Source organism: Leptonotus elevatus, chromosome 13 (assembly GCF_054856555.1).
Source record: "Leptonotus elevatus isolate MCC_2025b chromosome 13, RoL_Lele_1.0, whole genome shotgun sequence".
NCBI lineage: Eukaryota > Metazoa > Chordata > Actinopteri > Syngnathiformes > Syngnathidae > Leptonotus > Leptonotus elevatus.
The window spans coordinates 12,526,485-12,552,305 of record NC_141251.1 but is presented as its reverse complement, the minus strand read 5'-3'; the positions used below and the strand labels follow the sequence as shown (position 1 = coordinate 12,552,305).

Here is a 25,821-nt window from a genome sequence, read left to right as displayed (position 1 = left end):
AAGTGGCCACCCTAAAGTAGACAGATATACAGTAGGTAACAATGCTATCATAAACTAGTTGCTCTGTGATCTGTTTCTTCTTTGGTACAATATATATATATTTTTTTTTTTCTTTTTTCTTCTTCGGTTGTTGCTTCAGGTCTGTCCTGTGCACTGCTGTTGACATAGCGCCTCCATGATGGACTGTGGTTAAAAAACGTTGCTGCTGAGCTCAATCAGCACAGCTGGAGCGCTGCGGCTGTGTTGAGCGATATCACTCACTCATGCTGGAGGCGGCAAACAAATTAGGTGGTGGCGGCCGCCTCCGAATTTCCTACATAGGAAAAACCCTGCATTGCTCTTTTTATTGGGTCATTGGGGTATGACCATATTACCCCAGTGTTGGCCTCTCGCAAGATCACGAGACCTTAGTGCAAAATGTGTTCGATGTTGAGAGCCAGGAGAAACAGGCAGCCTTTTCTTTTGGTTATGAAGCTATGCATTATTTTTGGAGTATTTTTAATCAAAGAGAAAAAAGAGAGCGAGAGAGACGCTTAATGAAAGTAGAGCATGGTCGACCATATTAAAGGCTTTTCGAGACCTATAAAGACAGAGCATCTGCATGACTTTGATCATACCAAAGCAACACATAATTAATTGGCGAATTTCAAACTCGCTGTGGTTATGAGAACATTTCATTTTTTGCCTGCTTGGTTAACATTTCTGTACAGTACATGATGGTTGCTTAAGGTTTATCCTTTAAGACTGCGTTTTGAAAAGGGATGTTTGATAACCACCATTTTTCAGACCAATAGCAATATGAGTACTCGACGTAACATAGCATTTTTTAATAGACAACAAAAATATAAACACCTTCATTCATTAAATGCAGGTGATATGGAAACAACTGTAATGTTCTGGGTTCTTTTTTTCCCCCCATTGGAGTTAGTGATTCCCTCCTTTTCATAACTGCTATTAGCTTTTGTTATGCTTTCGCAAAAGTGCCTACTGGTAGACAATCTGTGAATCTCAATTCATCCTCTAATTGGATCAGTCTGGTGGGAGCGCTTGGGCCAAAAATGCAATTGGAGGAGAAAGTTTGCATCTGCAGCACAATAATTGAGAGTTTTTCCCCAGGACTCCCGGGAGGTACAATGTTTTAAATCAAGCTGTGGTTCGTCAATGATGACTAGAAAAGCGTTGCACCCTACCAGCCCAGCGACTTCAAGCCTCCTTTGTCATATTTGCTTAATAGTCTTTTGAGTTCTTGCTGAATAAAAACTGCAGGAGATTGCATACAAATTGTACTCAGTAGAGTAATGAAAGGCAACATTCCAATCATGCAATTATAAGAAATATATCTAGAGTTGTACACAGTTGGCGAAAATGTTTTTGTTGATTAAACAGCTTTCCGTGGGCCTTGACTTCACATATTGCAATTATGTTGCTACATTCTACACAGAGAGAGAAAAAACATAATTGACCAATAGCAATTATGATATAGGGTTCAGCAAATTTGCAGAACTTGCCTAATGGGCCGTCGTCACGCTCTTTTGTTGCGTTCTAATGAACTTGTGCAAGTTGTATGCGCGAAATTTGACTGGTGCAAAATTTCACAGGATATTAAACAGGAGCTCAGACTCAGCATTTTTCCCCAAATGACATTGAAATGTCCTTGTCATGACTGACTTGTATGACTGTAAAGAAGCCACACGGAATGAGAAATCACGTTGGAGGGTTTCCAAGCGTCTGTGGATTTTGAATTAGTTCTCCAAGCTTAAAAGGAATCACTTGCTGGAGCTTGCCAATTATTTCACTACCGACACTTTTGCCCCATCACTTTGCAAACGACAGGCTCACATATAACACATGCATACTTCTTATGACATTCACATTGTTGTTGTTGTTGTTGTTTTTTTAAATTACTGTTGAACAATGGGCTTGAAGCTCACCCATGACCCTAATGAGGACAAGCGCAACAGAAAATGGATGGTTGTTTAACAAGATGCCCCCTGAAACAGACGGATCAGAATGTGCTTGTCTTCACTAGGTCCACACACCTTATTAGGTGTATTAACGGCAGTAATGAAAACTCCCATAAGATCAAGTGTAACCCGACTGTCCAATATCGAGTGAGCGCACACGGCTATCTGCGCTGTATTAACGTCAACTTAAAATAGAGCTGTAACAAACCATTCATAAAATGAGAACAGCCTTCGTTAAAACCACTCGATAGAGGAGATGCTTGCCTGAATTCATTAAATTCAGCGGCCGGTCCTTAAGAATACTGATGAACTTGAGCTTTTTACTCAGACTTTGTTAGTGGGCACAGCAAACCAGAGTTTTAATCATGTCGCAATTAATTGAGCCCATGGCGAATGTGTTTATCTACAGTATATTATGCGCTATAAACATTCTCTTTCCTATTTTTGCGGAAAGATAAAATGTGGTGTTAATTGGAACCTCATCCCGATTGTTATTCATTTCCATATTTGTACGTAACTTTATCAGTTATGAGTGCAGCGAAGCAACTTTTGGGTGAATTGTTTTTTTGCTTTCCCAAATCTTTTTCAACACAGTGAAAACTTTTTGATACATGTGATCATTGGGATCCTAAATCTCGACTGCACGAATGACTCCATTGTAGCACACTTTAAATCTATAGTACAAAAGTGCAACGTTAAAGTTCTTTCCAAAGCATGACGTTGCAATGTGTCTAATTGTCAACTTTGTGAACGCAGTTCTTGCACAGCAACATTTTCACGGGGTTCGATCAGAAATTTACAGGCCAATAAGTCCCGTCTCTACTGTTACAACTCGTAACATTCACCAGCAACGTAGTGTCAAAGCAGCTTCTGTTAAGTCCAAGCTCGTGTATCCTGTGGTCTCGAGATGTCAATGTCAGGTTTTCTCCACCACACCCCATCACCACCTTGTATCGGTTTGACAGTTTACCTACCCATTTTAAAAAGTCAGTGTAATGAGCTCTTCTTTTCTTTTTTTGAGCAGACTAGGCAGGGCATAATATGATTGGCTGTTTGCAAAGTTGAGTTAATTAGCTTTATTTATAGGACAAGGAGGAGAGAGAGAGTAAGACAAAATACGGCAATCACAGATGCCTTTTTGCTCTGATTGTGCATTGTCCTAAAATCAAACAAACAAAGAAACAGTGCCAGCAGGTACTAGTTAGCCCAAAGGACAGCATGAGTAGCCCATCGGTCTGTTCTAAAAATAGCTCACCAGTGATAGGACACTGTGACTTACTAAGAATTAAAAGTAGAGAGGTTCCTTTTTTCAGACTGAGACCAAGTAATTAACTCTTGGGAAGTCACTGATACCCCACGCCTTAATTAAGGCTGGTATCGGTACTAGCCTATGCCTAATGAAAACACAGGAATGTTAACATGTATTAATTAATTCATTCATTAATTTAAACTTAACATGTGTCTTCTCTACTAAAAATTCTATATTTTGTTTAAATGTTTTGTGTGTTTGGGGGGGGGGGTTGTTTTTATTTATATATAATAATAATTTAGATCATTTCAAAGCTGTAATTTTAATACTGTGATACCATAATATTATTGCTCACGGTCGGTTATTATCATCGGGATCTAATGTTGGCCCATAGCCTAAATGATCGTTTTTTGGAATGTGGAAAAACTTGGCTGTTGTCATAAGAGTTGAATCCTGATTAAATCACTGTCATTATATTCAAATCCTGATATTGCAGTTGTTCCCAGTCATAGTGGTCTTGAGACAAGAGTGCTACAACACTGGTATTATTCCAGAATTATTTTTTGGTTAATCATACAAACCAACTTTAGTTCCACACCATTTAGCACGAGGGAACAATAGCCAACATAGAGGAAAGCAGATAAGATAAGATGATTTTACCCAACACACGTGGTTGCTGTATGTTATCTGGTTGGTCCAGACCATATTTTCACTGTCTTAAATGATGGATGTCAGATTTCTACTCGTCTACTTAATAAATGAAAGCATAAGAAAGAGAGTTGCGGTGGATGATTATTTTGGGGCACTTTTATGGTCCTCGCCCTGCACGGCGCCTGCAAAGTATGATTTGTAGAGAGATTTGAAATGAGACTGGCTGGTGGAGCTGAGACCCGCTCATGATTTACACACACTGTTAAATCACAGGGACAGCAAGCACCTCGCCTCAGTCACATTTTTGCCTCCATGTAGAAGCCCATTCTGAAGCAGAGCGTATGGCAGCAGCCTTGTGCCAGCTTTTCAACGAGAGCCTCTTGTCAACAATGGCGGATGCCAGTACAAGACGTCCACCCCAATCTTACTCCACAAGATATGACGAGAGCCCTCAGAGAAAATGAGAAACATTTGTGACAATGGCAAGAGAGAATTTTAGCGAGGCCAGGCCAATGTTTACACGACATTGATCGTATGATTTTATTTTATTTTTTCCCCCATGCCTGAGGGCTCCAACAGATCTTTGTTTGAATTGAACCAGTTTTGGGTTCTGTGTTCATGTCTGGTCTAGTTGAAGGTTTGGATTGAAATTGCAGCTCATTTTCTATACCACAGCCATTTTTATCCATCTTAGAAGGCAGCCATTTTGCCACTATCAACTGAAGATGACATCAACGTTACTCCGGGCTCAGGCAATGACCAATCACACAATTGATTGTTACCTGAGACAGCTCAGCTTCAGAAAACAGGTGATTAGTGATTGGTCATTGCCTGAGCCCTGAATAACATTGATGTCATCTTCATTCTGCAGCAAGTGGCAAAATGGCCGCCCCCTGAGTTGGATAAAAACGGATGGATTTTGCTCAACTCATATTCCACTCGCGCAATATTAACCAGAATACCATATTTAGTCTCGTGGGGCTGCATAGAACCTATTATTGTCAAAATAAATGTGTGTGTGTGTGGGGGGGGGGGGGGGTTGTTGACATCCTCTTAAAGCTGAGAAACAAACTAGCTAGGTAGCTAGTAGCTACCAACTACTCAACCATGCTAAAAATGTCCATTTTCAAACTTGCGAAAGAAAAAAAAAACATGCGACTTGTGTGTGTGGGGGGAGGGGGGGGTTGTGCTATATATATATATATATATATATATATATATATATATATATATATATATATATATATATATATATATATATCGCTAAATCGCCATGACAACGGTGTGATTGACATACATATGGCAAACAAACAAATAAGACAAAAAAACAGACGGGACCCGGGTAATATCGAGACAAAACAATGAGGTTGGTGAAGTCTGCTGTGATGCGGGACCCAAGGATCAAAAACTGGTCTGGTCACCCTATATGGAGTCTCAAAACCCAATACAGGTCCACAATTTGGCAAAGATGCGCAAACAATATTATTTATTTTTTTCCCTTTGGTCATGTGCGGCAACATTACTTGATGTGCTGCAGGTTAGCATAACACGTTCATCACATGTTAATGGCCATAATGTTGAAAGGCTATTAAAGACATCGATAGATAATAACCTTTTAGTCATGCTTTGATGTGTAACATTGGGCACACACACACACAAAAGAGTGAGTAGTACTCAACCGGTAAAATTGCACATCAGCAGGGAAAGAATGAAAACGCACAAATATGGGCATTGATTACATGTGCGCTGCACTTTAGGATCCCCACAGCTTCTGCAGTGTGTAAAATCAGTGAGGTTGGGAGCCAATCAGTAATGTTAACATAAAAATAGCAATAAACCCACAGGAACTTGTCAGCAAGTCAGCAGCTCCACTCTGAACTTGATAACAAAGTTCCAGCCCATTGTTTAACTCTCCAGCTGCAACTTTTACGGCTCTGGATGACTCTGTCCACTTTTATAGTTTATAATGTCATTATAGTTATTGCTCGAAGATGCAGTAGACAGCTGTTCTAACAGGAAGCACAATCTCTTAAAAAAAGAAAGAAAAAAAGCCCAATCTCTTAAAAGAATATGCGGTCGGAGCTCAGCCAAGTTAGATGGCCACTAAAGTTGTCCTGTTTAGACAGCTGATGTGATGGAGAGATTTATTATTTCATGTTTTAAAAGTGACTATGCTTTTTCCCCCCAACATTTTTGCACTCATCCTCTGTGTACAAGGTGTAAAGCTGTGTATAACAACTATTTTTTCTGTTGTAGGTGGGTAGGTCCCCCAGAGACCCAACGACAACATAGTTGGGTCTCTGGAGGGCCTGCCCACACATCAAGTGTGAAAGCAAACAATCAACCAAATCTTTTTTTATTTGCCTATTCCTGAAAATGTTTCTGTGAGCAAGGCACTCTGAAGTGTGGCTAATTTACATAATAACCACCCACACACCAGACTCCAGCCATTGCGTGATCCCCCTCCCCCCCCCCCCCTCACAGTCCACTATACTTTGGTTGTTTTTGTCTTTGCATCTTAATGTGCTTCATGCTTGAATTAAAATTCTTAACTAACCAACAACTGCAACAGTTGGACCATTTTTCCAATGTCATCTTTGTCTTAATATAAAAAAAAAAAGACAATAATACCAACACATGCTATTCTGGAGTGTTTTTTTTGTGCTAGTCAAATTCACAAAGATGTTCATTTGTTTTTGTTTTTTAAGAAGTTCATTTCCTTACAAAAATTGAAGCAGTGAAAGTTCACAAATTGCTTGGTTTGTCTTCTGCAAACTCAAGTTGTTTTCTGCTTCATTTATCCAGTGTACAATATTACACGAGGCGCTCAACCAGACTAGGAAGGAAAGCTTTTTAATGACGTATGTGTAATTTTGATTAAGTAGACCATAAAACAAAAGTAATTCACATTCTTTCTGTGTCAGTCAGCTTTCATTGATTTGATTATTTAGATCACACAAGATACTATATGCCAATAAACAACATTAGTTACTGTTAGAATAAATGTACTACTTAAATAACAAATACAAACAATTCATTTACCCCCCCCCCCCCCCCCCCCCCCCAAAAAGTAGAGAACACACTTTCTGGTATTATTGTTGGCATTAACCTTAAGACAGACAGAAAGAACATTTTACATTAAAAATATATTTTCCACTTGATTGACATTGTCAGAGAAGTATTAATTGTCAATATCTTTATGGTTGTGGTATGCAGTGATGCGAAACTGACAGCTAATTTTTTGCTATCCATATTAGCTATACAACATAAAGAGGTGTCGGATTTAATGTCGGCTTGTTAAAATGATTCATATAACATTATAAACAACATTAAAGCTCTATGAATAGCAACTGCATTGAAATTAATAGAAAAAGTTTAAAAGAGATTATTCATTGTGAGTTGAAAGCTTGATAGTGTGTGTTTGATCCACAATAGATTCGCAAAGAAGTGACTTATCTGTACAGCGGAGTGGAAATAGCGTTGATTAAAAATGAGCCCAGCCTCCCACAGTAAGTCCCAATAGTATCACGTGATCGTATTCATGGCAGCACCACTTACTCGGGATGTCATCGATGGAACAACAAAGCCTCCCTCGCACATCACACTGCCGCACAAAGTCATGTTGAGACCACGCTGAAGCCACAAAGCATCACCAACTGAACATGTAGCACGACGGAGGAAACATTTACACCTATAGCTCACGTTACATTTTTTTCCACATTTGTCAATACAACTTTTTTTGTTTAAATAATCTGTGCTTTTTGACGGTGCACTTGATCTTATTTCCATATTCTCTTCAATAGGTGTTTATTTACTCAATTGCAGATGGGGAGGCATCTTTGCACATTAGGGCACATTAATTCAACAAAAGCATTTACACTGTGTGGATCCCTCTCTGCAAGTGACATGTGGACACATTACAGTCATCTATTTTATATATGCTTGTGGATATTTATATTCATCCAGGGAATTGAATCCATCCCAACTTATCTGTTTGTTTGTCTTAGAAGATGTTTTCACCTCTCATCTGAGATGGCTTCACAGTTAATTCATGATTTAACTGGAGGGCAAGTCTTTTTTGGCAGGTAGCTTTGAGGGTTTTTTTTCCTTAAAAAAAATTAAATAAAAATGTTAAACTCCTTTTAAGTTTACTTGTCTTATATTTCTCTGATATTTACATTCGTTTGATGTTCTGAAACATTAAAGTGGAGACTATGCAAATAAGTAAGAATCGGGAAAAATTGGCAAATACTTTTTTCCCCACTGCACTGTACGTGAACTTGCGCACAGTGTGGAGGGAAATGAGATTCCTGCAGCGGAGCCAGCCGTAGCTCCATAAACAGCAGCAGACTTGGTTCCTGGATGTCCCTCTCATTCAGATTCGGATTAATTTATTAATCCCTAAAAGTGCAATCCATCCAGTCACAACCTGTCCAAAAAAACCATGAAAACAACAATGACCAAAAGATAGAAACAGGACGGGAAGCCTGGCCTGAGTTTCTGAGAAGGGGAAAAAAAAGAGGGAGGGTGAAAATGGTGTAAATACCTCTCCATGATCGTATAATTAAAGTTACACTCACATCATGATAGAATGACATCAAGCTGATTCTGAGCATGTAAATATGACCTCTGCGTTCATGAATCTGTGATTAACTTAATAAGTAGCATTTTGCATGCTCCTTTTAGTTAATACGAATGTGAATTCTTAAAGGAGCTGCATAAAATCCATTTTCTTAATGTCAGCGCTCATCCGTGTCACCTCGACCTCATCGGGCTATGAAGTAACAGCGAGCATCCCTCGGCTGTCACTCACCATGCTTCATCTTGATTTTCTACCTTCCTGTCACTAATTAGTTTACAGGGACACGGGTTCGCTGAGGAGGAGGGGAGCGATTCAATCTCACAAGGTCATTTAGGCGTCAAAGACAGACGTTTTCACCTACAGCGTGCAGAAAGAAAAAGGAACACGGCAACTGATGAGCCACAACATGCCGATGCTTCGCACTGGTTGCCTCGCAGTGTTTCAAAATGTATGGTTTAACGAGATTAGAATTAATCCCCCTTGTGGCCTGCACACACAAAGACGGAATTGGACGGTCACAACATGGCCATTGTAGAAGTACTGTGTGTGAGAACAAACGGTGGTCTTCCAGACCACCAGCTCTTCTTTGCCTTCATTTCAATCCATTGCATCTGGAATGCGCTTATCTTTATGATCCTGCAGCCTGCTGGGTCCTATATACCGTATGTGTATACAACTACAGTACTCATTTTTAATTAGTTGTTGATCTCGGGAAAAATTGCACAGAGCTGTCTGGAAGGGTCCCCAGGTTCGGCCAGATAAAGTTGGGGTCCATCCCGCCTTCAGCATCTAACACCTTAGTTTAAATTCGGAAAAAATTGAGTGTAAGTAAATTTAAGGTAAATTATTTTGGTGTGAAATTTTGATAATGTTTTTCTAATAGATAGATTTTGAACAATTTCCAATGAGCAATTTAGGACAAACCCTCTCTTTGATTTGTCAATCTGCGATGTGCTCAATTATATCAAGGTATCTATAATATATCTGAAGTTACTAGCTTAAAGTGTTTGGCAATATTGGAGTCCTCGTTTTTACCCTGTTCAAGCCCATGTCTGATTTTAGTGATTCTCTTTAATGACACTGTTTTCATTTGCGGTACTCTTTCTTTGGTTAAACACTCCTTTGATGTTCAATTGGACTTTGATCGTATTGGAATCACACTATCCGTGGTCTAAACACTCTTTGAGGTTCAACTGGAGTTCAACTGATTATATTACAATGCAGGATTTTATATTTTTAAAAACACATTTAGAAGTTCAAATATTTATATAAAAGAAAAAAAGACCTATTCAAGGATAAAGAAAAAAGCCAACACAGTGTGAGGAATTAAGAACATGTGAGCACCCCACAATCAAGAGTTTCTGGATTTGGTTTTTGTTCTAACTTAAACTAATTCAGTAATTTTGAGTCAGCATCAACATAGCTCATCTTGATTTGGCAAACATTTCCCACAGATCTTTACAAAAACATCAAAATATTTTAGATTTATTCTTCAGTCCACGAGTCTAGCCCTAAGCACTATATATGACAATATATATGACAACCAGTGTTGGGTTACAGTAATAAATTAGTTAGTTAGTTAGTTAGTTAGTTAGTTAGTTAGTTAGTTAGTTAGTTAGTTAGTTAGTTATATTAGTTACTGACTCCCGTAACTCATTACAGTTTTGTGACCACAAAAAATACAGGCCGGTTGCAATTTATTTATTTTTTAAAATCTCAGAATCATGATTAAATTAATTAATCCCTGATTTAAAAAAAATAATAATAATAAAATTGAGTAACTCATTACTCTACACAGACGGTGTTATTGTAAAGAAACGTATTACTTTCAAATGCAAGTAACTAGTAATGAAATTGGTTACATTTTGGAAGTAACTTGCCCAACACTGATGACAACAAATGACAATATATGAAAACAACGATCTGGAGTATCACTCAATATTAACTGATGAGTGAATAGAAAGCCCAGTCAATGACGTGATGTCACGTCCACTCCTAAAATGGCAGCGCACATTAAAATTAACCATGGAATTTCGGGCATGCTGTTTCGGCAAATACAAAATTAGACACAAAGATGAGAACACCGGATAAGTTATGATAAAACACATTATCACTTCATTTACCCCATACCATTACACTTTTGGTCTCTTTACAGCTCTTACTTGAGTTTTTTTAGGAAGCAAGTTTAAGTGTAGTGGTTCACCTTTAATGATTCATGTATCACAAACAATACAGGAAACATAACACATGCACACATGAAGGTAAACTTGTTCTCAAGAGACCATTTTGCAAAGCTTGTTCGTTTTTTTTTGTGTGGTTATTGTTTTTTGTTTTTTAATACATCACACAATCAGTTGCTTGTAGTGACGTCATCACACATCTACTGTAATTATTGTGGTCGCTGTCTGGGTTCCGTGTAACAATCAATTGTCATTGTTATTTAAATAATAAGAGGTCCTGAGAGGTTGTCTAACTCCTGTTAGGGGAGCTTTCTATGTAATTGTGATGGCCTCCCACAATATGTGGAAAGGATGATTAAACCCTCTTTTATATTAAAATGACATCTTGGGATGAGTGCTGTAGTCATAAAAAGTCTGAAATGATATATTCCAACAGTGTGTCCAACCCAAACAATTATAAGCACCCATGTGGAAGATTTGGAAACCTGAAAACTGATATCCATTGAGGGTAAACGTTAAGCTGAATTGCATTCTGTGTTACAAAATGCCATCAGCGGCTCGCATTACTCCAGTTGATTGTTCAACCATTCAGTACTCTAAAAAGCGACATAAGATGCGTGCTTTTTTTGCTTGTATATTGAATGTGAATACTAAATGTGTTGTGTCTACTCGAGCAGCATATTTGTGTGACGAGTGGAAAATCACATACGTACATACATAGCCGTGGTTTCTCCATTTAACTGCAGATTGTTTAGTGAGGAGAAGAGCTGTACAGACAAGTTGTCTTTTATGCTATGCTTTGAAAATGAAAGGTTTGAACTTGATAGACAGTCCAATAATCACTGACCTTTTAAGATTTATTTTTTCGTCCATTCCATTTTCTCCTTAGAGAAAATATCTGGATGGTTTTCTTCTCAACTCCCAACTGTTTTGTTTTCTTGACTTTGAATTCTAATCTGAACATCACATATCAACAGCTACCAATTTTTAAAGATACATATTGTGCCCCCCCCCCCCCACCCCCCCAAATACAGGTGTCTTAATATAATAGCATGTATTTGACAAGTTCTGGTCAAAATATAGCAATTTGACACGCTGACCCTCATAGCTTACCGCTGGACCAATGATGAGCACAGATTTTGTTACCATGACGACATGAGGCTAGGGGCGTCTTCTACTTGAGTGAATAGAGCCCAGATGATAGAAATAGTGAGCACTAAAAGGACAAAAAAAGGACATCAGCAACATCACCAAGCAATCAAAGTGTGTGCTGCTGATTAGACAATTGAACAAAATGCAATGCAGCTCTGCTTACATTTAGCTGTGGGGGATGTGGATGTTTCTGCATGTCAATGTTTCAGACAGTATGTGGTCCAATGGCCTGACTGAGCATATCATGGGTGAAGTAACTCAGTTTGTGGGCGGTTACATAATTGTGGGGCGTGAGTGCAAAATGTCTTATTCAGACGTTTGCAGAAATAGGCAAAGGATTTGGGGCCACACCTCTTAATAAAGGCCACTTTTTTAGAATTCTATTACTTTAGGGCCACCGTCAGTGAAGGGCTTTTGGAATAGTTGTCAGCTGATGATCAAATTTTAGCATTGAATATTTAGAAATGTACCACTTCAGGAGGTAAAGACATGTAAGAAGTCAATTTTGAGCCACAGCCTAATCTTGATGCTATTTTCAAGTAGACGGGCTCAATTACACTCAACAAATGTCTTCCTGCTGAGAGTATTAACACATTTTCTAAATAAATGAAGCCACTTTTACAGAACACATAAACTGATGTTTCCTTTCACCAACAGCTATTTTTCTTGAAGCCTTTTGGGACTTTGCGGAGCGCCGTAAAACAGATGACTGAGAATATCCCTGTAAGCACGCCATCTACATCTTTTATGAGTCAACAGAGCTTTTTTAGAAATCTGAAAATATTTACAACTTCCAACGTGAGACAAAACATTGTATTTAGACATCTGAGAACCAACCGAATTGCCTGTTGCTTCAACGCAAAGTTGCCAGGAATCCTACGAGGGATCTGGTTACGCAAATGATTACTGTGTCATATAGACTTGATCCTCGAATAAATTCACAGATTGTATTAGTCCTGTTGTATGATAACGATTAATATCCCAGAGTAAGTTAACCATATTTGTAATGCCTTATGTGTGTTGCCAAAGTTACCCTAAAAAGTAACTTAGTTACTTTACTGATTACTTGCTTTAAAATGCATCTTAGTTACTTAACTGATTACTTGATTTTAAAAGTAGCTCAGTTAGAATACAAGTTACTTTCACAGTTACATTCAGAAAAATACTGACCATCCTGCTTAAAGGTGCATTGTGTCGTTTAAGAATGTAATATTAAAGCTTTTTCTACATCATGCATGCTCCACCAATGCTCAGATGAGTACGAAGAGTTCTGACTGTTTTACTCTGACTGCACCAGCGTTTACCTTCCGTTTATAGTAGAGTGTGCGGACCCTCACACTCCACAGTTTCTTTGGGAAGGTGAGGGGCGGAGTTTTTCTTACCTCATTTGAAGTCAGGTCAACCTGGGCTGTCGCTTTGAGATCGTGCTCGCACGCGCACCATGAACAAGCCTGACACAGATGTTGCAGTTACGCTATGTGCCAGAGGTGGCAGTAGCGAGTAAAAAAGTGACAAACTGCACAAAAAAGCTTTTAACATAAAAATGGGACCCGGTTTTGCCACTTAGTTGGTGTGTGCATTTTTAACAGTGACCTTGAAGAAAGTTTGTTTTTATTAAACATAAAATGAAGACAACCTTTTTGAGTTTTGTGTGGATTCACTTACCATAAATGGTCTACTTGTTATTAATAAAAAATAAATAAATAAATAACAGTCTTTCTAGACTGCATTTAACATAAATATTTTGTTAAATCCATAAAATACAGTCTTTTTTAAATTGGCATACTTAACTATTAATGGGTGGATGTTGTAATGGTTAATGGCGTAACTCAACATTAATAATGTACTTCTTGAAGCTTGAATGCATACTGTGCTGCGATCCATGTTTGTTTTTTTGTTTTTTTGACGTAGTGTTATTGGACCGACATAACCTTTTTATGCATTAAACCTTCATATTTTTGTTTTTAGCTGGCACGTACTCAAATAAGTGACAGTACTTGAAAACACTGATCTCTCGGACTCCTTCCCCCGTTGCTGTTTAGAACACGTGAGCGGACGATGAAAACTCCCTCAGACGGGAATGTGAATAACCAACACCTTACACCATTTTAAAGCTGTAAATACCACTTTCCCTGTCTTACGCGTTTTATAATGTATTGTTGATTGTTAAGTGATTTTAGGGAGTACAAAAGTGTTAGGATCCAGGTGTGTGACGACTGTTGGATTAGTCGTTACTTGAAATTGTGCACATTTTGGAGTAATGCATTACACGTGTTACCGGCATTACTCTCAAGACACTGTGTGAGAAAACCAATTTGTTCTGCAGATTGAACTGGATAATGGATATTTGCTAACATTCGGCAAATAGTTTCCAATATTTGATGTGGCCATCTTGAAACTCTGCAAAATAACTTTCAACACTACTTGGCTTTCTTGTGCGTACTGAATCTTAATTTTTGGTTCAAGCATCCCTCGTCATGTGAACTGACCATCACACTTTGAAATTCACACGGAGCTTTAAATGTGGACCTTTAAGGGGGATTTCAAAAATGTATTCCAACATCATCACAGAGAGTTTTGTTGATGCTGAAAAACATATTTTTCTGCCTCGTCTTCCAAAATCTGTGATCGGTTAGCCCCAATACAAGGAACTCAATATTTGATGAGCATCTATTTCTGTTATTTTTCTGCCCTAACATGAGTTCCATGAAAAATAGATTTGTTTTCCCGGCTGTGCTGCCATCCCAGACTGCCCAAGGTCGAGCTGTGAATTTACTGCTGCCGTTTCTCTTTCTTGCTGGGCGCAGGGCACTATGTTATGTCAGTGTTAATGTGGGCCGGTGCACCCAATATCACTCACAGTTAAACATCAGCGAATGTGAAGCACTTACAAAACAAGGATACCTGAATGACTGCAGTATTCATTCAATAGTATGTTGTGGCAGGGTCAGTGCACATGAGCACCTTTTTGAAGATGTTATTTTGGTCCGTCAGTCTATCAATCAATAGGTTGGTTCTGCAGTGTACGAGACATTTCTCTGCATTCACATTTAAAATTCACATGCGTCATCATAAAGTAATTTTAATATTTCATTATAGCATCTCAATCACCAGATCACAGGGCCAACAAACCCTCCTTTGAGCCTCTTTGAACCCGGGTTGGCAATCTGTGCTTTTTTTTACAAGCCAATACTTAATGTTCTATCCCAATGTTCTTTCAGATTGCGGAAGTGGGTCTGATTTGGAATTATTTTCATTGAGAAAAATGGTAACTGGATTTATATTAGTTGATGATCTGATGTGGAGGCGTAAATGCCGTAGTCTTTTTTTTTCTTTTTTTTTTTTCTTTTTTTTCTTTTTCTTTTTCTTTTTTCTTCTTTTCTTCTTAAGAGCTCAGTATTGTTCATTCGGAAATGTCATCATCATTGCTCTTTTTATTTTTATTATTATTATTTTTTTTAATACATATATATATATATATATATATATATATATATACATATACATATATATATATATATATATATATATATATATATATATATATATCTATATATATATATTTTTTTTTGTGTGTGTGGGTGAGTATGTGTATGTGCGTGCGTGCGTGCGTGCGTGTATTTGTTAGCTCACCAGAAAACCTATTAGAAAAAAAAATCTCATACCGTTCACCTAAACCGAACACCAGGAGACCCGAGGGGACCGAAGAAAACCAAGGAAGGTGAAATCCAGCACCGACCAGACACCCCCCCCCCAGAACTCCTCCCCAGCCCAAGAAACATCCAGACCCCAACAAATCCAAAAAACATAAAATCAGGGAGGCCTCAAGAGACCAAAGGAGAGACCGAGAAAAGGAAGGAAGGACAGACGAAGCCGCGTGAGATCCGCAGACACCAGCCTCCACCGATTCAATAACCTGAGGAGGAAACAGATTGTGTCTGAGTTTCGGTAGATGCTGGTGTGGTGGATCTGGCATGCATGAAAATCTCCACCAAAGAGGGGAGCCGTCGACCCCCGCCGGAACAGAGCAAGCGCAACACCTCAGGGCCCCCCAGGCCGCGGCAGCGCCAAAGGACGACCCCCGGGCCCCGCCAGGGCCACCGGCCGGAGAGCAAACCCAGGAGCAGGAGCGCCCCCCGCCCCAACACGGCCCGCGCCCCCGGCCCAACGCAGCAGGACGGGGCACTGCAGGCCCACCAGGCACCCCACCGGCCCCCAACCCCCGCCCCCCCACGACCCCCCGCCCCCCATCCACCCCCGCCACCCACCCCAACCCAGCCCCAGCCGCCCCCACGCCCCCAATCCCCCAGACACCCCCCACCCCCAGCACCCCCCCACCCCGCAACCCCCACCACCGCCCCCCCCCCAACCAAGCCGTGTGGAAGGACGGAACACCGGGGGCAGAAGGGGGAGATGGGGGCACTGGAGGGCGGCCGACACCCCCGAACCCCAGGCCCAGCGGGGGAAGGCCCCGGTCGTCACCCCAGCGTTCTTTGTGAAAATTAACCCCTGTTACTGAGTCCGCCAGCTCGCGGACTGGCGAACTCTACCCCTAAACCGTGAATGTGACCCCACCCAGTGTATATACAAGTGTGTGTGTGTGGTGCATTAAAATTAGGAGCAGGTGAACCGGAGCCGATGGAAATGATATTCCCACGCTCCGATCCACCCGCCACCCAAGCATGTTGCTGAGTGTATGTGGTGCATTAAAAAAAAAAATAGATAGGGTGCGGGGGGGGGGGGGGTGGCGACACGGACAGGGGACCGCAGCACTGCTCTATACTGCGGCCCCCAACCGATGGCACCCCCACAAGCCCCCCCCCCACCCACAAGTTGTGTGGTGTATTAAAATTGGAGGGGAGTTGTAGGGTGAAGACGGTGTTTCCACCCTACCCCACCCCCCAAAGTGTGTTATGTGCCCTATATGTCTATAAAAGTGTATTGTGCAAACCTAGTGTAGTGAGTTAAGAGGTGTGACCAGCGGGGCCCTCCCCAACCGGGCGGGGGCAGGAGGCGCACCGGCCCACCAAGCCCCCACCCATCCCACCAGGACCCCGGCGGGCATATGGGACCCGTCCGGCGGGGCGATAGGGCTCGCCCCCCGGATACTGGGTCCCGCCGAGTAAATGCCGTAGTCTAATGAATTATTCATTCAGCAGATGCAAATCACATGCTTCGTAAGCATCAAGTGGACCCACACAATGCGGTGGTAATTGTTTGTTTTTTAATTACAAATGACACTTGTGACATTCAATCTCGAGAAGAAGAAAAAATGAGAGCATGTGCTTGTGTAATGTTTTTAAGTCTTCAAATAAGTGCTGAAACTATTTAAATGAATGTAGGTTAATTGCACACTGTTAATTAGTAAATGTGATTATTGGCTACTTGAGAAATTCGTAATTGGAATACTATAGAGTGAATGTGTTCCTTTGTTTGCACATGCTGTAAACATATACTGTAGGTTTGCATTTACAACAATGTGTTGCTTTTTACAAAGGCAAATTGTCGTCACTGACATAATTATGCACAGATTTAATTGAAAGGTGAGAAATAATGTTCACATTTACTGACATACAGACGCACTGGCAACAGTTACAAAAAAAACGTAAGAAATGAATAACAGACTTCCCCCTATGTGTCAAAACGGCTACTAAAACTTGATTTATACCAATATTTATCAGAAATATGCCTTTTCACTGTTCATTTGTCCATTTATCTTAAAAATGACCAAAAATGAGCTTGCCGGCTCCCGTTCTCATTGGCTCAAATATAGAACCAGCTACTTCACCCTTGGGAAGCCAGTGTGCTTTAAATAATGTGAGGAGCCACAAGTGAGAGAGGCTAAAAGATCAAATGAGTGAATTCTATAGAGAATCCTGTTTTTAAATCTAGTTCACACTTCCCAATTAGCTGCTTTATAATTGATCTCCCCGTGCTGTTTGTTGTAAATGGTCCAGTTTCTTTACTTCCCCAATGCAATATACAACATAATTTTATGAGGTAATGTGATTTGTGCTATATTAAATGGTAGGCAGAAAAAAATGCTAGCAAATAACCAACGTTGAATTAATCCGCCATCCAACTGTTTATTACTTGGGCAGTAAACCCCTTGAGATATTATTTTTTGTATTGTCTCATGTTAGCGGTAATTGGGATTTTTCCCGAAAACTTTGGCCAAGTTCTGAATTATGTCGTTCAGAGAATTCGACTTGAGGTTCCAGATATATAGATGGATGGATGGATGGATGGATGGATGGATGGATGGATTGGACCTATCTATCTAGCAGATCGATCGACCGCATTTTTTTCATGTTGGAGAATCCTGTATTTATCTGCTGCTCTACCTCATGTTTGTAGCCACTGTCAGTCAAGTAACACTTTTAACTGCAGATGCTGTTCTTCTCAGTGCACCCACTCAAAACACCGATGGGAGGAATGACATTGCAAAATCACCACTTCAGCAATGAATCGGGAAAAAAAAAAGCCTATTTTATTTTGCAGCACAGGTTAATTAAAGACCTGCTGAATTTGACTTAAAAACAAAACACACATTTATTTAACTGTTCCAATGATTTTGAAATGGCGTGATGCAAACCCTGTTCGTACAGAAGAAGGGCAGTACTTTATCAAAAAGTCACATAGAAAAGACACTTATGTCATCGTTTTGAACAGTTATTTTCACATTACTTGGATTCCCTCTTTGTTTGCTCAAGTTTTGATGTAAAGCCCTCGACTACTAAGAAGACTCAAGCAAAACAAATACACACCACATCACACATTAGAATGAAACAGCCAGTTCAAAAATATATACTCTTGTATTACAGTTTTTTCCTGTACCATTGGAAAGATACACACTCAACTGAATTCACAGGAGGAAAGAGCTTCAACAAAGTCACAAGATATAAACATGACTGAACTGGAGATGCCGGCTAACCATCTTGTGTGCATCAGCATTCGGCCTTTTCAGACGATTGTGCACATGGCCTAAAAAGTGTCAAACATTGTGCCCTGCCAGCATCTTGAGGATCCTGCAGAGCATTTTGTCACGTGTGCTCGCATGTCGTCACCTCGGGCAGGGGTGTCTGGTCCTGGATAACCGCTTGGGGAGGGGTGGGGGTAGGGCGGGCATGGGCCAGTGAGTTTTTCTGCAGCTCAACCCCGAAAGCAGGAGGGGCGCTTTGTAACTGTCTCCTGTACTGGACAAAGCTGCAGGTCTTTATGATGATAGCCAGAATGTTCTTTCCTATTAGGATCCCTGACACCCTGGCGTCCCTGTACAAAAGCATGTTGCCGCCACGGATAAAGAGCGTGATGATGTTTATAGTCACCAGGCTTAGGATTGGGTACAGGAGCATCTTATGGGGCACGATGTTGATACCTTGCATGCTGATCTCGCTCAAAGACACACAAGGTAGCACGAGGAGGAGGATATAGCAGTAAAAGAACATCAAGCCCTCCGCCCACAGAGGGAGGCCTTTCTTCTGGGGCTCCCACAGGTTGGCCTGAATGTCCAGAATGTCAAGCAAGTCCACCACCACCCAGAAGAGACGATTGCGGATCTCCTCGCGCTTCTTGAAGGCACGCACGTACTCCATGTGGTCAATGGCCACCAGCACCACAAAGAGCACTGGAATGCAGATGGAGAGCAGCAGTGTTAGCGCCTTCCTGGCCAGAGCGTCTAGGCTCTTCCGGTCAGCCTTATAGTTCTGATACACAAAGTAGACCTTGATCTCCAGCACAAAGATGTAGAGGAACCAAAGGATCATGGCATACCCTCGCTTGGCCGTGCGCACCTCAGCGCCCACCCACACGGCCACGTAGCGCAGGACGATCAGAAAGCAGATGTCTCCCACCATCACCATGATGCAGATGCCAATCTTGCGCGGGCCGTGGTTCTGCTCCACCAGGTAGGCATCAATCAGCGCCATGCTGCTCATGATGATGATGGTGGACAGGCACACGTGAGGCTTGTTGGTGGGAGGTGGGGGGACCATCCTTGCTGAGTTCAGGAGGAGGAGCTAAGTCCTGAAGAGGAGTGTCCTCCGTTTGTCCAATGAAGACGCAGATAAGATTGTAGTGTTGCCCAAATGATTTCTGCTCTAGCTAGAATCCAGGAAACAACAGCTACACAAATCAACTCAGTCACTCTTGTCTTGTGAAGCCTTCATTTAGTTAATGGCGCTCAACTAGTGTGCCAGAAAGTTAATGGATGTCAGCATGAGACACCCTCATTAAATGCAATGCAACACTTGAACAAATTACTTACATGTCCTACTATAAGGGACAAAACATTACATTGCAGATTCACTTTCAACATCTGTGTTTGCCTAATCTTCAGAGATAAAGATTCATGTCAGTCCTCACTTCAGTCCCCCTTTGTACTTTATCCAATGACTGGTGCGCAGTCGTCCATGAGACTGTGCAGAGAGATCACAAAGCCCATCTGTAATCCACAGGAAAAGAAAGACAAAAGGATCCTCTTCCACTCTGACAGATGTAAATCCACCACTTATAGATTTTCCTCTTCCTTTTTCAAAGAGCAGTCCCAAAATATTGCCGTTGTAATCCACTTACAGTTCAGACTGCATCAGCAGGAGGCATCTTAATGGTCTCAATCTCAGCCACTGAGGAGAATGGAGGTTATTTATATGTTGTGCTTGTTGAGCGTGCAAAAGCCCAGAAAGTTATTCAGAGTGGAAAGAGCTTTGCAGTAAGTCTAGATTTGAAAATCGGGTTTTCTCTCAAGGAGTTTTTCTCTCCATCATTCAGCATCAGTGAAGCCAAAAGTACCAGTAGTAATGTCAGTCTTGCCTTTCTCACCGAGCCTTTTGACGCCTTCGCGGGAGGAAAATGTGCACCAAATGTGCCGCAATCTTTCTCCAGTCAGTTGTGTCTCGCAGAATTTATCAGGCTCGGTTGTCACTGTAAAGGGATCCCCTGAGCCCCCCTTGCAAGATCCCGCAACCTTTCCACTCTCCTGTTCCGGCTTCTTTGCTGTGCCAGGGACACCGGGATCAACAGCGACAGTGTTTGATTCACCCTCGGCACGCTTTCCCAGCCCCAGCGGCCACTTTGATACTCCAACACCTCTGGTCGTTTCCTTGTGCACTTTCCAGCTCTCTCTGCAAAGTCGTAGATGCTCCCTGACGCACGCTCCTGGGGGTTTTCTCTCTTGCTCGCGCTGCCACCCTCCTCTCCCCTCTCCCTCTGCTCAAGTAAAGGCACTTGCTCTGTGGAGGTGATGCTCGGCACACCACAGCTGCAGAGAGAGAGAGAGAGAGAGAGAGAGAGAGAGAGAGAGAGAGAGAGAGAGAGAGACTTTTCCATGGGGTGATGAAATGCGAGGGGAGGGAGGACTTTTGCGGCTTAGCTGAATGCACAACTTCTCCGTCTATCTGTTTTTTTTTCTCCCCTCCCCCTCCCCCAAATTCTGTCTAGTACTGGTATCCCATTTTCCCAGGCTGTTTCTCGTTTGAGTCTAACAAAAAAGCCCCGTAACCTCCATCAGTGAGCAGCTGATTAAGGCACTGTGCATTCTTGTTGCAGAGGTAGCGAATGAGAAGTAATCCTAAGAGGCCATAATGGGTGAGAAGAGATCCTTTCCAACAGGAATACAGAAATTAGTTTTCCCTGCTAACAGCATCCGCAATCAAGGAAACCATGGAATGAATTAGGGAAGGGGGCAGCCAAGATGGGCTCTCTTGACAGAGAGATTTCCTATTGATCTGGAGGAAGAGCAGTGTATCAGAAGACTATGGGTCAGGATAGTGAAAAGAAAGAAGATTAATTGGAGGATGAATTGTGGAAAATAAGAAAAGAATAAGAATAAGAAAAGATGAAAAAAACTGAAGTCATTGAAGCTACTTTACATGATTTTCTTATGTGGCTGGAAAGGTTTATATGGTCAAAGGATTTGTGACATACACTTTATCTTTTCCTTAATTGATTTGATCAAGGGCTGGATTTCTTTGTTCACATTGACTTTAAATTGTCTTGGAAAGAAAATGATATGCTTCTAAGTTGTTTTGTTGTCAAGACCACACCAACCGAGACCAAGACATTATCGAAGACAAGACCAAGTCCTTTGGAGGTCAAGACCGAGACAAAACCAAGACTGAATTTTGTATTTTTTTTTAAATAACATAAACCGAATATATCAAAGAAAAATCACACACAATGTAGCAATCGGCAGTGTGGCACCGTAGCACGGGGTGGCGTTACTTTGTTTTTGTGTGCATGTGTAGCGCTTTTTCAATTTTGGCGGTGAATGTTTTTTTGATTCTGTGGAAGCCTGTAACGCGTGGTGGCGCCGAGCCCATTGGGTTTTTTTTTCTTCTTAATAAAGTAAATCCGTGGACTGCCAGTCCTTTTGTTGCTCTCCCGTTTTTTTTGCTGTCCCGCTGCGCCATCCATGGCCAATCAGCCCACGCACGTTACAACAAGGGCTGGGCGATAAATCGATTTTTTTAATTAATTGGAGTGTTTTGTTGTGGACGATTAAAAAAAGTATAACAACAATAGGTTTTTCCCCCTTTCGTTGCACCGCGCCTGCGGCTTTCGTCCCCATAGGCTTCCGTAGCTTTAGCTCTGCCAGTCGTGTCCTCACACACACTCCATACGGGAGGAACACAACAACAGCAAACAAACTACCGCTAAAAAAAGCAGTTTACTATGTTATCATTGAGGAGTCATTTACAGAAGGAAGCATAACAAGAAAGGGGCACGATAAGAGCGATCACCAAAGCGGACACGTTGCACCTCGCTAATGATATGCCACCCGTGTATAAAGTGAGGAAGACTCGATTTCACCACTTGCTGAAAACGGGAGAACCCAGGTATGTGCTACTGCTACCTCGCCGCAAGTATATTGCTCAAGTTGCCCCACGCCATTTGCTTAGGCAGTGGTTATTTTGCCGTGACAAATCAAATGCTAGCAATATTTTTGCTCTGAATAGTTCCAATATTGTTCAATCGCCGGAGTGAGGAAATCTTTAGCCTGCCGTAATTGGATATTTTATCCTGATTGCTTATAGACATTTACAAGCTTATGTGAATAGCACAAATGTGCACGTTTATGTCGCTGCGTGGTCGTAGCATGTACACTATCTCGTCAAGACGGACTCGCCTTGCAAACGCTTACCGGTATGAAAGATATGCTTACTTTCACTCGCCGTGCCCGTGACGCTTATCAGCCTCTGCGTCGTCTGCGTCATAAAATCCTTATAAAAGGTAGTATAGTGGGCTGGTAATGCTGATAACAGCCTATTTTCAGTGACAAAACAAATTGAAAAGTGAAAGGAGTTCTATAAAAGGGGTGAACTTGGCGAAGCGGACTAATCACGGTAAAATAGCCGATTTACGGCAGGCCAAGACTTTCTTACTCCGGGGATTGGCCAATCAAATAGTTAACCGGAAAGTTGCCAGTCATGGCAAAATAGCCACCTCAATTTACATAACAGTACTTGTACTTGTAAAATCAGCAGACCGTTGGAGGGGATGACAAGCTCAGACCTCGGTTCCTACATTAAAGACAAAGTGTGATGTTTACTTGTGTCATACTGAGGGACACAAGTAGCACTGTTTAGCTTTTAAAACAAAGTTGACAAAAAAAAGTTTTACTTTTCTACTTTATCAACACATAGATTTACATTTCCAGAAGTATTTGATTTAAGGTAGAAGTTTTGCACATTGATTGATTAGGGATGAATTGCAAATGTTTGCAAAGGTAGCCAAATGAGGATTTCTTGTAGGGTTGGTCATGTTTTAATCGCAAAGTTTGCTAACCGTTCGACTAATGTTTTAATAGTTTTTCTTGTCGCTAGGGCTGTGCGGATCACTCCAAGTATCGATAGAATCGATACTAACGTGAGTATCAATATGAGATCGATACCATAGCGTTAGCATTGATATTTTACATTTATTTTTTTATTTTGGTTTCTCATGGGTCCCTCGTGTAATCCATTTGTAGTACATGTGCATGTGCCAACCAGCCAATGACAGCGGTGGGCGGCACTGGCAGTAACAAATAATTATTTTTACAGTGAATGACATAATTTGTTTGAGCTTTTTGAGCACAACATGTAAGTATGCAGTAACGAATTGACTGTAGAATTTACAGGAAATAACTGCCCAAAAAGTTGCCAGCTAATTCTTGTAAAAAAACAACCATCCATACTCACATCCAGGGACCAACTTAGAGTGTTTAATTAACTGGCCATGCATGTCTTTGGAATGTGGGAGGAGACCAGAGCACCCAGAGAAAACCCACACAGGCACGGGGAGAACATGAAAACCCCACCCAGGTAGGCCAAAGCCCAGACTTGATCTCACGCCCTCAGCACTGGGAGGCGGATGTGCTAACCATTCATCCACCATGCCAACCTTGTTGTAAAAATCAAACCTTGTTCTGTAGCTGAGTGCATAAATGAATGTTAGCTGCAATGCTGCCTGTTTTTCGGAGAAATGCGATGTGAAGACAATGCAGACTGCCCTCGCGCTAAAATATTGTTCTTGTCCTTGCTCCGGTGACAATAAAGGGGCAGCTATTTGCTTCTTCTTCTATAGAGATACCCGCCAAAATCCAACAATCTTTACAGTATTTGCCTGTAAGCCACATATGTACGTGTCTAAACACCGCTAATTATACAGCAAATTACTGTACTTTGCGTTTACCCATAATGCACTTTGTTTTACCCATAATGCATTGCTGTATACAGTTAAATACTGTAAAAAAAAAGAAGAAAGAAATTGCTGTAATTTTTTACTCTAGATTTAACAGAAATTTGTTACAGTGTATCGTACAGTATACGTAATGTAACTAGACCAGAGGAACTTCGTTGGTTGACGTTTATTTGAGTGTAGAAGAGTGACAGGGACTAAGAATATGAAGATTCTTACTACATTGCAAATTGAAATAACAGCCCTGGTATGATTCCGTTGAGGATATTATATTATGGCATGTTTAAGAACTTAACAAGAAAGTCAAATTTGCACCCCCCCCCCAAAAAAAAGAGTTATTTAATAGGAAAAATAAAATACCATAATATTTATTAACCTAAAAGTACTTTGTATTGGCTGATTGATACCAAAATCTTAAGTATCACAAAGATATTTTGAACATGTTCATGACCTTGAACGAACCTTGACGAGAAATCAACATTTGCTACTTTCGCAAATGTTCGCACCCTCTACGGGCTTTAGCAAACTGGCAATTAGCTAGAAGATCTTTATTAGTGTACAAATTATATTTTTGCTGTCAAACATTAGAATTATCACAGTATGTGTAGCCTACTCATCATCAATAGTGGTGATGAACATAAGGGTTTCTTTCAAGCCTTTGTTTGCAGTTTTTATTGTTACAGTGCGTGGGTTAGCTATGGTGGGTGATGCCTTCGGCGACACACCTGTCGCGAATCGCATCAGTAGCTTTTTGGTGCAACATTGGCAGACAGCCGGTGTCGGACTATTCACATCTTTCCATGTGTTCAGTTGTAGTTTGCGCCGTCTCTGTATTTTTCTTCTCTGTGATTGAACATTTGTGCTTACTGTTTTACGTCTCCGGTACATCACTGTTGCTTTGTTTTGCGTTTTTGTTTTTTTCCGTGGTTTGTTTTTTTTCCCCGCCGTGGCTCTGTCAACCTATACCTTTGTTTGAAGTTAGAATGAGTTATTTCTCTATTTGCACTGACCTCTTGATGTCACGTTTTTGCTTTCTTGTTAATTCTTTGTTTTTGGTATCTTCAGTTTTTTTTGTGTGTGTACTATTCACATTATACAGTACATGTTCTTTTCGGGGGGTGGGGGGGTGTTTAAATCTTGTTTTCTCTGTTTTTCTGGATCCATACAATATTTTTGGGCCCGCCCACCAAACCGCCCCCCACCTAATAAATATTAACTGCCGCATGTCACCGGCCGCCGTGCGCACTTCCTTCCCCTGGCGCCAAAGGTTTCTTCTTTTCTTGTTAAGATTGATTTATATATTATTTAACACAAAAAAACACACAAAAAAGGAACAAATGTATTTAATCCTTCAGAATAACACTT

At 41.0% G+C, this 25,821-nt stretch overlaps 1 protein-coding gene across 1 annotated transcript; it reads right to left on the bottom strand.

The window, feature by feature from the left end:
* Window positions 1-17,073: 17,073 nt before the first annotated feature.
* LOC147163869 (transmembrane protein 121) lies at window positions 17,074-20,985 on the bottom strand. The gene has a single exon (XM_086093172.1). It carries the CDS (start codon window positions 19,770-19,772, stop codon window positions 18,822-18,824), a length of 951 nt encoding a protein of 316 aa, XP_085949298.1. The 5' UTR covers window positions 19,773-20,985; the 3' UTR covers window positions 17,074-18,821.
* Between the last annotated feature and the right edge of the window lie 4,836 nt (window positions 20,986-25,821).